This window comes from Rosa rugosa, chromosome 7, assembly GCF_958449725.1.
Source record: "Rosa rugosa chromosome 7, drRosRugo1.1, whole genome shotgun sequence".
Classification (NCBI taxonomy): Eukaryota; Viridiplantae; Streptophyta; class Magnoliopsida; order Rosales; family Rosaceae; genus Rosa; species Rosa rugosa.
Window position 1 is genome coordinate 20139046 of NC_084826.1, and position 15264 is coordinate 20154309.

A 15264-nucleotide genomic window follows, 5' to 3' on the forward strand; every position below is an offset into this window, starting at 1 on the left:
GGCCCAGAAGCGTTCCAGCTCCCATCCCTAACGACAGACCACCACTGTCTTGCTGTGAATGACGCCGTCGGCCCCTTACCACCGTTGCAGCACCACCATCCAAGCCATAACCCTCTTCAGACCCGAGATCACAACCCCCATGAGCCAGATACCAGATCTGGTATGTGTTTGACTCCCTCGATCTTCTCAGATCAGAACGAACACGGAGCAGATCGGACTCCTATCCCAGCCTCACTCCACCCCCATCGTCGCACAACCATCTACCACTGCGATCCCCCGCGCTACATAGCGGTGGAGCCCGACCACTCCAATCCCTCATAACCGTCTGCCACCATCAAACCCGAAAACCCTTCTGGTTGGCATAAACTCTAACGGTCACCCACATTTGAACAGAAATATGAAAATGAAGAAATATAGTTGTATTAGTGATGAGACATTTTGAAAGAAACTTAGAATTGATACGCATCGGGAGATGTGTCTTTTGGATTGGAACCTACCTTAGTGAATACTTATCGGACTTACTTGGTGGCGCAATGAATATGAAATCTTGAATTGTTCACCGTTGTAAGAGGCCAAAACAGTAAGCATCACACATATCGCTTCCGACACTTTTCAGTTCATACGTTTGTGTTCATTTTGATTCTAAACAAATCCCGATTTATGAGAGCTTTAGAGAATTTAGCCTTGTGACCCCACGATTACTCTCATATAGGTGACACCTAATTTATGAATATCCTGCTATATTCCTTTTAAAAAGTAAGAGACTAGTGTAAGAGTTACATATAATCATATAGAAACAATCTGCCACTTAATTATTCATCCATATTAAATATCATAATTCTATTTTACACACAATTTAAAGAGGTTACGTTGTAAAAGTTCCCTTTTTTTTTTATCTGAATGTAAAAGTTGCATTCAAAAATATAATTTTATAAATGAACTGTCTACTTTTAACCGAAACTTTCTCTAAAATTTCCTTAAATTTGAAGTAACAAAATCAAAGTTTGAATCCTTGCGTGCACTGCATGCATGTAGAAAAGGTAGAAGCTACAAAATATAAAAATGATAATTATACTACAACGCGAAATCATGTGCCTTGCCCAATTCGAAGGCCAGAATTGTGCATCACCCACCCGTGTATTACAAGCTCTTACAAACTCATTTCCACCAAGATAAAAGTAATGGAGGTACAGAAAGAAATATTATAAAGAAGCAATCCAAAATGCAGCTGACTGTACCCGCAATATACATGCCCTCAAAAATCTCCTTATGTACGCTAAATTTCTATGGAGCTGTATATGGAAAGCAATCACCCTCTGAAAGAAAGAAGGTGCCTTCGCCACGGAGAAATAAATAAAGGAAAATAACAGACAGCAGAACTCAGGCAGGGAGTACCAGCAATACTACACATCCTAGGGGATTATACCTCCCTTTCCCCACCCACATGAAAAAATATTTGGGCCCACAAACCAATAATGAAAAGTCCTACCAAGTCACCTCTATGTGAGCTTCATTGTTTCTTTAGCTGTACCACTCAGCTCTCATCCTGGTTATTTCCAAACTGCCTCTGTTGCAGCAGAGGATGCTTAGTTCAAACTGATGCAAGGGTTGAGGATCAACAGCTTTCTTAGTTGTATATTTTAACTGGCTTCTCATATGTGTGACGGTTCTGCAAAATTTTGAGGTAAAAATGTTGAGAAGTGGGATATATTCGACTTATCTTATAACCTAATCTAGCACAAGCATATGTTGAGTTTGTAGGGTATGAGTGGGCCTTTCCACTCATCCCTATCTATTTGCCAAGTTCATAGTTGGAAACCAATAATACAGTATTTAAGTGGTACAGCAGCACTTACCTGATTTACTGCATATGATCTCTTAGGAGCAGTATCAGCATGCTCCAACCCCAGGTACTGCTCCCAAGCACCATAAACATCTCTCCTCTGGAGAAAATGAAATCAAAATATTGGATTTAAGTTCTCAATACCAATAATCACAGTTGGTATTTAACCATTAGCTGTTCTACAAAGAAAACCAGAAAATACAAAATGACAATACACCACAAAGATACCTGAAAACGACTGGAAACTACATCGGAGTCCTGCAGGTACTCGGGACGACCCAATGACAAGAATGCAAACTTCCACTGTAAAACAAAAAAAAAGCAAAAAAAGTGGATGATAAGGCAAAGAACAATAATCTCATTTTATACTGTACTCCAATAAATTTCAGAGTGTTGGTCAAGTACCTTTGCGAACTCTTCATCAGGGACCTGCAATTTCTTTTGTATGCGTGCCTTCACTTCAGCTAAAGTTTCACCTTCATGTATAACCAAGAAGAAAGGTTCCCCAAAATTCTGTACCTGCTGTTGAAATGTACAAACAAGAAGATGCTAAGAAAAACATACTTTTGAGTGCAAGTATTCTCCATATTCAATCACAACAGTATTCAAATTGATCCAAAGAATTTCTAAGAAAGAAACAATATAAATTTCACTCGCAAAAGAAAATGTTGAAAATCCAATACCATCTGGTTCTGTGCAGTCTCTTTTGTAAAGTGGTAAACATGAATCAAGCGGTCATGAAGACCCAAGTTTTTCTCTTCTTCTGGAATCTGATACAAAAGAAATGAGAAAGTCAGCTTCAAAGTACACTGGCATCCAGAATATCAATCCACTCCAGTCGCATGCATATTCTTTTTGGCGGCAAAACCCAACGCGAATTTATTACACCCCAATAAACTTGGTCTAAAAACGTTTAACTGAAATAAGAAACTCATCCCAAACATAATAATAATAACATGCAATAAGGGGAGAGAGAGAGAGAGAGAGGAACTTACCTCCTCTGCACGCAATGTCCAGTACTGGTCATTTATATTCTCAATTTTTTCACTGTGTGGGAAGATCTGAAAAAGGAAAAGCAGATGAGAGATGCTTGAATTAAAAATAAATAAAAAATCAGAACATCAAAAAACAAAAAATCTGATAATTCTGTGTATGATAGATATGGAAAACCAATGTCATTCATAATCAGCACTCATAAAATTTGACCAAGGTATATATTTCCCATATAAAGAAGTTAATACCTTGTAGATCTTGTGATAGAAAACCTCAAGAAGTCGGAGTTCTGCATTTGGTTGAGATAGCTCTACCTGTTTACCGTACACCATACATTGAGTGAGAGTGCACAACAAGAAAAACGGAAGTGAAGCGGATTTTTTAAATAATTTTCTCAACAATCGATGCTCATGAGTAAAATCTCTTATATGCAACTTTAAACGACAAAAAGTACATCAGGAAGAGGAACTTTGCGCAACATAGGACTGCAAGATTACTACAGACATGTGACTGAAAATGGGACTTCAAGAATGATCATGAAGGCCTCAGTACACACATTCATACATAATAAACACCAACAGCCACATAATGTTGAAATATAAGAAAACCAAAACAAACAGAACCTTACCTTCGTTTTTAGCACATTAATCACATCCCCAACAGTGCTCTGCTTGGGCAATCTTATATTGTGAATCACCACCTATACACAAATTACAAAATATTAAGATGTGCACCCATAATGTAATCATGGTCTAAGCAGGGTATGCTAGCCAATATTTCATACAAACCTCATCTTTTGTAGCATGATGAAATGCAACTTTCAGATTTTTTAGGCCTTGTAATTCTGGCAGGGGGATGTCCAAGACTTCATAATACAAAATATCAGAACTCTGCGAACAGAAACAACAATTATAAATTGCAGCCAAAAAAAATAGCAGCCAAAGTGAATGACGCTTAGGAGAGTGGGTTAAACAAAGGATGGAGCTCAATAAATGCCACCTACTTGATTATAGTGGACCAGCATATCTGTTAAATGCTCTACTCCTCGATATTTGATGGGTTGGGGTTTAGGTTGTTGAGAATAGCAGTTATGCGCAGTGAGTCTGATTTTGGTAGGATCATCCAAACCAATTTGGGAAGCCACCTTCTCCACCACATCATCATAAGTGTGTAGCTTTGACCTAGAAACAATGATGTTCAGTTTCAGTACTGAACAACACCAAATAGATGGATATCCAACTATAATTGACATTGTCGCATATGGAAATACTTACAATTCTAAAGAAAAATCATCCTCTTTTGGTTTCTCCAAAGAGCGAAAATGAACAATCTGTAAGGTATCAACTCATTCAATATAGGTACATATAATATGGAACAGACTAAGCATATATAGCACTAGCAATTACGCAACAATATTCAACAATCGATACCTGACGGTTGTGTACATATTCCAAAAATGAAGGGACGTCAGGATATTTACATTCTTCACTTTCAAGTGGAGTAGGTTTTTGAAAGCATATAATGTCCCCATCTTCAATCTGAGAAACAAAAGCACAAAAAGAATTAATTGCCATAGCAGACACTTGCTTACAGTATCACTGTGCATGCAATATAGCAACAGTCACCTGACTTAATCGAAATGAGGTCCTCTTGTCAAGATGTTCACACATGATACAAGGCTCAAACTTTATTTCCTGAAAGTAGCAACAGAACAGATATTGAATATTATTTTTGAGAAATGCTATCCAGCAGTCAGCATCAAAACGTAGCATACCTACAAACATACATTATAAACTTATATGTATACCAGTCTTTCTACGTGTGTAAGTTATGACACAGCTCATACTAATGAATTAATGTGCAACAAACCTCATAGAGTTCAATTTCTTCATCAGGAGCAAAACCAGCCATTTGATTAATTTTTGCTATTATTTCTATTGGCTTGGTAGAACTCTTAACAAAAAGCCGACCAACAAACCTGGACACACAAGATGAAGTAGAAATCAGTAACCATTAATTAAATACAGAAAATATTAGCCTGGGTAGAAAGAAACTGAAGTACCGTAATTCTCGTTTCTCAGGTTCATAAAGCTTAAAGAAAAGCAGAATATCATCCTTGGTTTTGTCTGGTGGAGGAATAGGAATTTTCTCCTGAAAGAAGGCATAGAAAAAATAATATTGTAAGAATCCCCTTCACAAAGCAATTTGAGCTGTAGACAAGCCTCCAACCCACAGGTCATAATGATATTACCGGCCCAAGCTCTACTTCCAAAAACAACTTGAGCTCTGCATTGTGTGTTTTATTTGATGCCTCCCTCAATTGTCCAACCTATGAATGCCAAATAGACATCATCATTAGCTTGCATAAGGCACATGTGCCAAGCTCTGATCAGCACCACTCAAGGATCAGATAAAAACAATACATTCATAATCTGATGTCAAGACTCAAAAAGTCTCTCACAACCATCATGAAAGAATTATAGTAAGATAACTTGATGTAAAGAAACCTAACATCAAGTACACACACAATCAAGAGAGAAAGAGGCTAGAAGCACTGCCTCAGTATTTAATGAGCTGAAAATCCTTTCCATAATCGGTAGTCGAAGCACTTACTGTTTGTAATTCTTCCTGGGGTGTCAATGGTCGGTTGGGACGATATGTGTGGTTTTGCCTCTTGGCCCAAATCCAGAATCGCTGAAATTGCACTGGTATCCCCAACTCTTTCGCAACTTCCTCCTGTGAACCATTTCAAATCAGAAATTTCATACTAAGTAATCATAATATCAATCTACACAGTTTACATTCTGGGCGTAATAGTTTTATCACCCCCAGACTAATCTCCTACAAACAAAGAATAATAGTAATAATATTATTATTAGCAATAATTATATTATTATAACACAAAACTGAATGCGCAATATTGATTGACCAACAATTTACAATAACCCCAAACAGAAAAATAACATGAATACACGCAAGGAGTGCTGTACCTTGAAAAGGTTAAAGGGCGTCTGTTTCTGGATTCGAAAACTACGAACTTTGTCATGGTCCACAAGGTCAAAATATATGTCCCTTCCAATTTGTTCTGCTAGGTCCTCATCTCGAGCAACCTATTCATAACAATAAATGACCTCCGCAATTATTCGTTTGATGGACAATAGCACATCTGAACAAGTAATGCGATAAATAAGGAGTCTTTACCTTAATAATAGTATAAAGATGGGCCTGTGCTTTATATCTCCTCTTGTCCTCCTTCTCCTCTTGTTCTTTCTTCAACCTTATCTGAAGTGAAACAAAGAAAGTGAGTTTGATCTCGTTTTTGTTCTGGTCAGTTCGTCTCTTAGTTGAAGACTTACTCCTGATATATAATTAATTAAGTAAAGACAAGAATTTTACCCTTAGGTGTTCAGCTATGTCCTTCTCATCCACATCACATATTATTTTGTCCTTGTCACTGTCCCGGATGTACACAAGCATGTATGCGTTCGAGTATTTTGTAAACTTGAAAGGAGTATTATTAAAACCAGGATTGGTCTGGGGCATCTGTTCGACATAGAACACAACAAAAGATTTGTTGACAATTAATACACTATGAAAAGAATTAAAGGTTGACAACTAATACACTGAAAAGAAATAAGGATTGTCGAAGTAACGGAGATAAAGCGGAAGAAAATACCTCTTCCTCACCACCATACTGTTCCTCTAATGCCCTCTTCACATCCTCCTTTGTCACGCGTTCATCATCAAACTTATACCTAAAATAACAGAGGACAAAATTAATTTCCAGGAACCAACTACAAATATATGAAAAATACATGCACAAAAACATCCATAGCCATCTTAACACTACAAGTCAAGTTATTTATTTGAGTGATAACCATCACCATGGCCAAGACACCCAAATTCAGGAAACAAATGAGGTTATCCATTACTTTGACGAGATTAAAAAATATTGTTCAACAAAAAAAAAAAGGACAAAAAAAGTAAAAACCTATGGATCATTTCTTGCTCCTAAATGTGAAGACCATCCCTCAAAAATCCTATAACATTTGTAAGAAAAGAATCAAATTTCTCCAAGTGCTCACAATTCACTCCATCTAACAGGTGTTCTCATGGGAAAGCATTACTTTGACGAGATTAAAAATATTATTCAACCAAAAAAACAAAAAAGGAGGTGAAAAAATTAAAAAAATCTATAGATCATTTCTTTCTCCTAAATATGAAGACCATATCTCAAAAATCCTATTAACATTTGTAATAAAAGAATCAAATTTCTCTCCAAGTGGTCACAATCCACTGCATGTAACGAAACAGGTATTCTCACGGGAAAGCATCTGAAGAATATAGGGTGTAACTTTTGTTGCCACATTCCATGGGAAAAGCATGTGAAAATTAAGATCCCACAAAAAACTAATTCCCTGGAATAAGCAAGCAAACAGAGCAGCACACAACCACAGAAAGAATTGATTTCATAGAACCGTACCACTGATCAGTAAGGGTTGGCCTGATAAAAGCATAATAATGTCCTCCATGCACGCCACCACTATGAACTAAGACACTGTAGAAAGAAAAGAGAAAATATCATAGTAGGAGCAGTTTAAAGTATATATATCAGAGCTTCAAGCACAGCATGAAAAAAACACCAAGCAAGCAGAGATGCAGAAGCAGTTTTAGGTTCTTTGATACTATTGCTTTTCAGTACTGCCGACGGCTAAAACCTATGCCCTTTTTCTCTATCTAACTTATTCCAACAGTGGTAGAGAGACGCCATTCATATAGTCATAAGTACATAGAAACTTTGACAAAGAATCATGAATCGCCATTGATCACAGAAAATTTCATGACATTACAATAATTTCGAGACCCTCCGTTTGAGGAATGCTACAGCAGAAACACCCAAATGGTAAAGGTGATCCATCTGTCAGGCAATCTGTACATCACATCCCGCGCATTCTATATTTATATTATATTGTGAAAAGGAGCATGCCTTGCATATGGAGCATACGAGGTCTAGAGAGTACTCATTATGCCCCTTGCACTTGGGAAACAATGTTTGGAGCAGAGAACTTCGAGTTTTCTAAAATAATGTCTAAAATAGTAGCAACCAACATGCCAAACTGAAAACTGTAGGCCATCCATAATTTAAAATTTTTAAATGTTATTTTAAACCCTATAAAGAAAGGAAGTCAAGTAAAATGCTGAAGACACATAACGACAAGTTCACTCATACTGATATCAGTTACGTTGAAGAAGTGGTCAAGGTAGCATAGATCATACAATAGTACAGGAATAATAGATACCTATGAAGAGTGTAGAGGTTCCGCACACTCTTATCTGATTCAGGTGACAGATATTTGCCATTCTCCCTATCAAGGTCAAGTTGAAGAGGAAATTCATAGCGATCATTTATCTGCACAAAAAATAATAAATTCAACATCAATAGACATAAGAATAAAGAAATACAATTATCACATAGAAGAAGCATACATGAATTTTGTTATCTTTTATTTGTAAAGGCCACATTTTGCTTTCAGTTCAAAAGCTTTCCTCTCATCAGTTGTAAGACATATAATCTTTCGTGTAACTTACTGGTCGACATGAGGGAATGCAGAAACAAAGTGATAAAGCACACAGATGAAAGCTAAGGTAGAAAACTAACTTCAGATGCATACCTTTACCATAGTGTCCCTCATAAAATCATACTCAAATCGCTTTAGCTGAAGCTGAAGAACTGGAGGGAAGTCAATAAACAGGACACCCTTCTTAGCATCCTGGAAAAAAATTAAATAAAAATAAATAAATAAAATCAAGCTTAAAATATTGCTTGAGAACCATATCTTCAAGATGTCATTATCAAAGAAAACTGAAAGTAAGAACACACTAAAGAAAGTAATTAAATGGATCAGAAAAATTAAGGGCAGCATCCAATCAAGAATTAAAACATAAAAGCCACAAGAACACACAGGAATGCCTTGAGAATGATGCATGTGAAAATTGAACTAGCATAAAAATTAAAGTAAAAACACAAGATTTTGCAAGTAAAAAAAATGTTAAAAAATAATAAATAATAATAATAATAATAAGCAACTCAACACCTAAAAGGCTAAGATCAGAATTTCGTTCACAAAGGCACAAACATTCAGTAACTAACCTGCAAACCATGTTCTTCTGCATGGTACTTATTGTCACCCTCAAGACGTTCAACTTCCACATACTTGTCAAAAGAAGCGTAAACATCACGACATCCTTTTACATCAAGCTGGAGATCTGCAGAAAAAATAAGTACAAACCAGTGGCATGCACTGACATTTACAAAATATTTCCAACTCTTAAAAACTCAAAATGTGTGCCTAGAAATACATACCATAAAATGACTCCTTTCTTGTAGATTTGTAGTCCACATTGATGCATTCAATGTAATTCATGTGATGTCCTTCAAATAACTGCTGTATTGTACCCTCCACCACAGTTCCCTGAACCAGCAGAATCCATGATAAAATGAAACAGCCAATAAAATCCGAGAGCAAACTCAGAAGACTTCCTATACCTTCATTTTATCCTCAAGCTTTTCACATAGAACTCTATTGAGTTCCTGCACATCATGTTGCATAAACGAATCATATGTATCCCATCCAAAAGACTTGGTTAATTCTTTAGTTGCAACACTGCTCTCGTTGTATTGAAGCTTATAGAATAAACTTTGAAGAGCCAAAGGGATGCTTCCTGAAGGCATGTCATTCTCAGTTGTTGGCATATGATACACAGCCTGATAAATAAGTCCAAAATTGAGATAAGTAGTTCCATATAAAACTGAAAAGACAATTCAAATGAAAACAGAAGATCAAATTACAACCTTTCTGAAGTAAGGTATATGGTATAAAGTCTGGAGGAGTGAATTCATATAACAAGTTGCTCCCTGATTCTTGAGCCCAACATAACCAGTTTCCTTTTTTGAGTCATACGACCAGTAATCAAGGACCTTACGGACAACAACCTCGGCTTCAACAACGACTGTATCATTCACCAGGTAACCCCTGCTGGGGTCATAAAGATCACTGAGAGGCATGAATGATGTGAATCCCCAATCACTTTCTCGTGCATTGAATTGGTGCTGTGTGTCTGTATCATCATTCAAAGGATCAAGATTAGAAATCTACAATAGAGTTGATTGCTGTTATAATAGGTAAGAATTAACAAGCCCATCCCACTCCAACAATCGTCCTAAAAACACAACATCAATCTGTTCTGATTGCGTGCTGTGCTGTTTGGATACTTGATGTGAAAAAGACTAGATCTCATATTGCTTCTAGATTCTAATTCATAAAAAAGTTTCATACAAATGCAGTAGGCAAAATTAAGGCGACACACGGATTTCTCTTGTGTATTTGCAATGTACTTCCAGTTATAGTGATGGTTAATGGCAATTTAATTTGGGTAAATATCTTAAATTCCTAGTTTTAACTTCTTTTGGGTGCTGGGAGTCATAGCTGCAACCACTTTGACAAAAACTAGGGATAGAATTAAGAGTTCAGGAAAGAGAAAAAAGGCACTGTAAGAATAACAGAGGGTGACAAGGGTGGATTAATAAATTTCAAAATTTGGCAGGTGAGTACATATGGAGGGTGAGGAAATGAGACCTTAGGGTGGCAATAGCACCACAATTCTAAGAAAATCTTTCATTTTACACTAATTACTGATCTCTATTTGACCTCACTTTTCAACCCAAAAAAAAAAAAAAAAAGCTCTATTTGACCTCTATATAAAAAGCAGTCATCTCTTGCTTTGCTATAAGCTTCTCAACCCACAGTATATAACGCATGCATACCATTAGTGTGCACAAGGACCTTTCAATTGCACATAAATATAGAAAATGTTCTTTTTTGTACTGTTATTGTTCAATCTCTATTTGAACCCTAGATACTTGTAAATGCAGTAATCTCTTGTCTTGCAATAAAATTCTAGACCATATATTATGGCCAATGACACGAAATCATGAACGTCTGTCATCTTATTTCTTTATTTGATCAATTTACTTATTTCTTTATTTGATCAATTTACCCTGTTCTGGAAGGAAACTATAGGTAGCCTGTTAAAGCTTAATATTATCCCTTATGCAAAAAAGCAGAACAATAACTCACCCGGCACTACCAGGGAAAACAAAAAACAACACGAGGTATTAACTATTTCCTTTCTTGCAATATCATATCCCTTCAGTACGCTAGAGAGCTCAGTTACATCCAAAGTCTACTTATTATAATAAATGAAACACTTCTGCTTCCAAACAAAGCTGAAATATAAACTTTCGAAACAACAATATTGCCAAAAACAATGGGGAAAGTTTCCAAATATCAAATGAGTACATGCTAGGTAACAATGGGAATAATAAGTAATCACCAAAACCATTAAGAATGATAAACAAAGACTGAGCACTGGAAACATGAGTTGCTCAAGTTTACCCTTCAAAAAATTGTAATTTCATCTGTATGCCTCATTAATTTCTTTATCAGTCACTTTTCTTTAATCTTTCCAAACTCCCAAAAAACGATTGCCACCATTGTCAGGTAGCCAGGCAGCAGTGCTGTCAGCAGGCCAAGGTCTTAGAAAGGGAGGGGAAGAGGAAGAGAGATGTGGGCTGAAAAAATCCTTCTTTTGTTTCTATAGTCATTCACTTTATGGGGTGATATTGAGGAAACAAAAAACTTCCAGGAAAACAACTAAAAAAGAAGAGGGGTCAACAAAGCAATCTATCAGGTTAAATATTACCTCAAGGATGTCCATTTCAAGAGTAACTTCTAAATGACACCAAGGAAAAAATGAAAACTCAAATACCGAAACCAAATAAGTACAACAAAGAAATATACCCTTTCTAATTGAGTACTTGTTGTGAATCTGATTAACTATAGCCAAGCTAAACTGCGCATATCTACTCCAACCATAAGGCAGCGCCTGCGAATCTGCCACATCCAAATACATTGACAAGTAGTCCACATTGTTTCCTTTAGGAAATATCAGTATCCGCCTGATCAAACAAACCAAAGCAAATTTAACCAAAAAAAGAAGAAGCCATCACCCAGACACAATATAAGCCAACTTCATGAGCGCAAACACATGATTGTCATGGGAAGAATACCATTTATAACCACCGACGATGAACATGTCAGAGTAGTGCTTTTTGGTGTTCAACCTAGAAAAGCTCTCAATTGTCCAAGTGAATTTCATGGTTGGAGGCTCCTCCACTGGCTGATTATCAACCGTACTCGCCGGCTCCACTTGAGCTACTATAAACACATCAAATACCATTAAACATCAGAAAACAACAAAACCAAAACCCTAACAACAAAAAATCCATTCACTCGCACTCTTAATCCCCCAACTACACCAAATTCGCACAAACCTCAACCATCCAGATCAACTACGCAACACATAAAGCTTCAATCCAACTCTCTAAACACAAAAATTAAGAAATCGAAACAGTAAACGATGGTGACAGTGTTGAAAACACAAACCTTCCATGGGCTGAGGACCTTCGACCAAATCCGTATGCGGCACCAGCATCTCTTCGTCCTCTTGCTGCGAGCACAGAGACACAGTCAGAGCCCTGATCGAGCAAAAAAAACCTAACCCTATCCTACTACTGAATCACAACCCTAGCGAATCGATACTCTTCAAGTGAAGCGAATCACGAAATTGAAGGCAATTCGAGAGCGAATGGGATGACCGGAACCCTAAGCGATCAGAAATCAACAGCGATAGAGAAAATTGAAGGCGGTGAAATGTAGAGGAGGAGTTGATACTTACATCTACAGGTGGAGGAGTCATCATAGTCATTGATGCGGAGCAATGGACCGATCCACAAATCTGAGAGAGTCGAATCGAAACAGTGAAAACTGTGAAAATAGAGAGAGAAAGAAGAGAGAGAGAGAGAGAGAGAGAGAGAGAGAGAGAGATTTAGAGAGAAGGGGAAAGCCAAGCGGGGCTTGGTGTGCAAAGGAGAGGGGGATTGGGGCACTCCCGAAAGAAACTGGCTCGGAACCAAGCCGCGCTGAGTGCAAATTTCGGTGAGGGGTAGAATGGGAAATTCGATAAAGTAGGGGGGCAATATGGGGAATTCAGGCTCTCGCGCGGGTGCGTGTGCGTGTTTTAGACAATGAGATCTTAGAGAGTGCCGGAAGGACCAGTGGGAGGATGACAGGTATTGCGGATGGGTTGGGTGGGACCGGATTACACGTGGCGGCCTGCGGAGGTCACATGCATCGTGCGTGTACGCTCAAGAAATGACGTATTATAATCCTTCCTCGTACAAGGCTCTCTGATTGTTCTTTAAAAGCTGCGCCACGTCTACGCGCCTAACCTGTGTGCTAGGCAGCTAGGGTGTGCTAGAGGTACAATATAAATAAAAAATATAAATAAAAAAGTTCTCATTACCAAAAGAACGAAATGGGTAAGGCTTGGGTCAACTCAAGTAGTGACGGTGTGTGGAAACTTAGATTATGATTATATTAGATTAGAGTTCGATTCTCCTCTAATGTATTATGTTGACGGATCTAGGTCCTCTAATGGTCTAATTGGAGCTGGTGGAGTCATAAGGAATGCTACAGGTGATTAGATTGGCGACTTTATGGTGAGTGTTGGTGCTGGTAAGGTTCTTCAAGTTGAAGCTTGGGGGATTTCCATGGTTTTGCAACTAGCTGCCTCCATGACTATTAAGAATTGGAGATGGACTCAGACTTTGCTAATTTAGTGACTCTTTTCAACAATAGCAATATGGAGTTGCACCCTCTTGGCACTATCCTTCTTAATTGCAAAACTCTAATGAATGCCTTTGATTTTGTGAACCTCAAGCATAGAGAGGGAAATAGGGTTGTAGACCTTCTTGCCAAATAAAATGTACTACATTATTTACACACACACACAAAAAAATAAAAATAAAATAAAAAAAAATAAAAAAATTATATACACATCCCCAATTACTTAATGCACACCCCTTATATTTTTTTTGTCATCAAACATCCATCTATACCCCTCCTCATTAATAAATAAATAAAAACAAAAATAAAGAAGAGTCCACAAAAATAAAATAAGAATTAAATGCTTTATATATCAAAATATTAGTTAAATATTTTCTTATAGGTTAAATTCTCTCATAGTTTTCATAATACAATCGACGTCTCTTCAAGATCATACGTATAAAACCAAATTGGTTTAAACATATTGAAAGAAGTTACAAAACCATCAAATATATCTTGAATACATGAATACATCATGATCAATCACTTTGTTTGCAAAACGACCACCATGACTTATTCTTTACCTATTTTAATATTGACCATGACTATCTCGATCATGAATATATTGACATACATTGAATAATTTAAAATCTTAGAGGCATCAAGTTTTTCAACTTGAAAAATAACAAAGGTAAGAAAGTTAAGTTATTCAATCTTCTAGCGATATATCAACCTCATTCATGAGAGATGTGAGAAAGAAGAAAGGTAATCAATATTTACCATATTGATATGTGCCGAAACTAATTAGCAATTAATTCCACTATATAACAAAAAAGAATGCATTAAATAAAAATTAATGATACATAGCCGACCTATTTTTTTTCTTAAGTTTTTCTCATTTATTTATTTAATGAGGAGGGGCATAGATGGACCTTTGATGAAAAAAATGAGACAAAAAAAATATAAGGGATGTGCATAAAGTAATTGAGGGGTGTATTTAAAATTTCTCAAAAAAAAAAAATGTACTACATTCTATTGGGACATGCACTCTTCATAAACCTCTTAGCCTAGTGACTGATGTTCTTATCAATGACATCCGGACTGATTAGTGAGTTTCTTTCTTGTTCATTTTGTACCAAAAAAGAAAGATGTGCAAGGTTTAATGAAAGGACATGAATTGTAATCAATAAAAGCCAAAGTACACAAAATTTTATAGTATAACTTCTCATTTATGGATGGGTTTGAATTTGTATCTAACCTATGCTAAAGGAAACTAAAGGGGTTGTATTCAATCTAAAATTTAAATATTCTGTCTAACTTTTAATAATTCGTGAATTCTCGTAGATTCTAAAGAAAGAAAACCATAAGGTGTGGATAAGAGCAATTCCAACAGCTTTCCTATAATTTATGTATAATAAGGAAGCAAAAGTTAAAGTTTTAGCATCTTTTTCTTCTCCAACTCTAACAGATTCCCTATTTTACAACAATCTCTAAAATCTTCATATTATTCCTTAAAATTTTAGAGATTGCTGTAAATATAGGGAATTTGGTTTTCTCTTTCCTCACTTTCCCTAAAATAGGAAAAGTTATAGGAAATCTATTGGAGCAAAAAATGCTATTTTTTCCCTAAAGTAGAGAAAAATCAAAATATGGGGAAGTTGTTGGAGTTGCTCTAAGTGTCTGTAGTTGCCATAGAGAGAA

General features: G+C 36.5%; 1 protein-coding gene across 2 annotated transcripts; it reads right to left on the reverse strand.

Annotated features, from left to right (window-relative positions):
* Positions 1-1032: 1032 nt before the first annotated feature.
* On the reverse strand, positions 1033-12799 carry LOC133719893 (ubiquitin C-terminal hydrolase 13). 2 transcript variants are annotated; one of them, XM_062146085.1, is made up of 32 exons: positions 12635-12799; positions 12343-12406; positions 11967-12114; positions 11698-11855; positions 9690-9955; positions 9384-9602; positions 9201-9309; positions 8988-9103; positions 8509-8607; positions 8137-8246; positions 7320-7394; positions 6513-6591; positions 6233-6379; positions 6038-6118; positions 5827-5946; positions 5450-5572; positions 5088-5165; positions 4899-4987; positions 4706-4814; positions 4462-4530; positions 4267-4374; positions 4111-4166; positions 3840-4017; positions 3625-3726; positions 3465-3536; positions 3085-3150; positions 2839-2904; positions 2527-2613; positions 2249-2362; positions 2072-2146; positions 1857-1943; positions 1033-1669 (listed from the first exon to the last, which is right to left on the reverse strand). In XM_062146085.1, exons 1-32 carry the CDS (start codon positions 12662-12664, stop codon positions 1628-1630), a joined length of 3342 nt encoding a protein of 1113 aa, XP_062002069.1. In that variant the 5' UTR covers positions 12665-12799; the 3' UTR covers positions 1033-1627. The 2 variants fall into 2 exon arrangements, with proteins under 2 accessions (XP_062002069.1, XP_062002068.1); XM_062146084.1 differs by having other exon boundaries at positions 2249-2365; positions 12635-12798.
* Positions 12800-15264: the final 2465 nt, after the last annotated feature.

Excerpts from the sequence above, each read along its gene's own strand:
- LOC133719893 (XM_062146084.1), bottom strand. The coding sequence starts at position 12,664 with ATGACTATGATGACTCCTCCACCTGTAGAT. Across the intron at positions 4,018-4,110 it reads GATGATTTTTCTTTAGAATT|GTCAAAGCTACACACTTATG; the intron begins GTAAGTATTTCC and ends CATTGTTTCTAG. Across the intron at positions 1,670-1,856 it reads GATCATATGCAGTAAATCAG|AACCGTCACACATATGAGAA; the intron begins GTAAGTGCTGCT and ends AAAATTTTGCAG.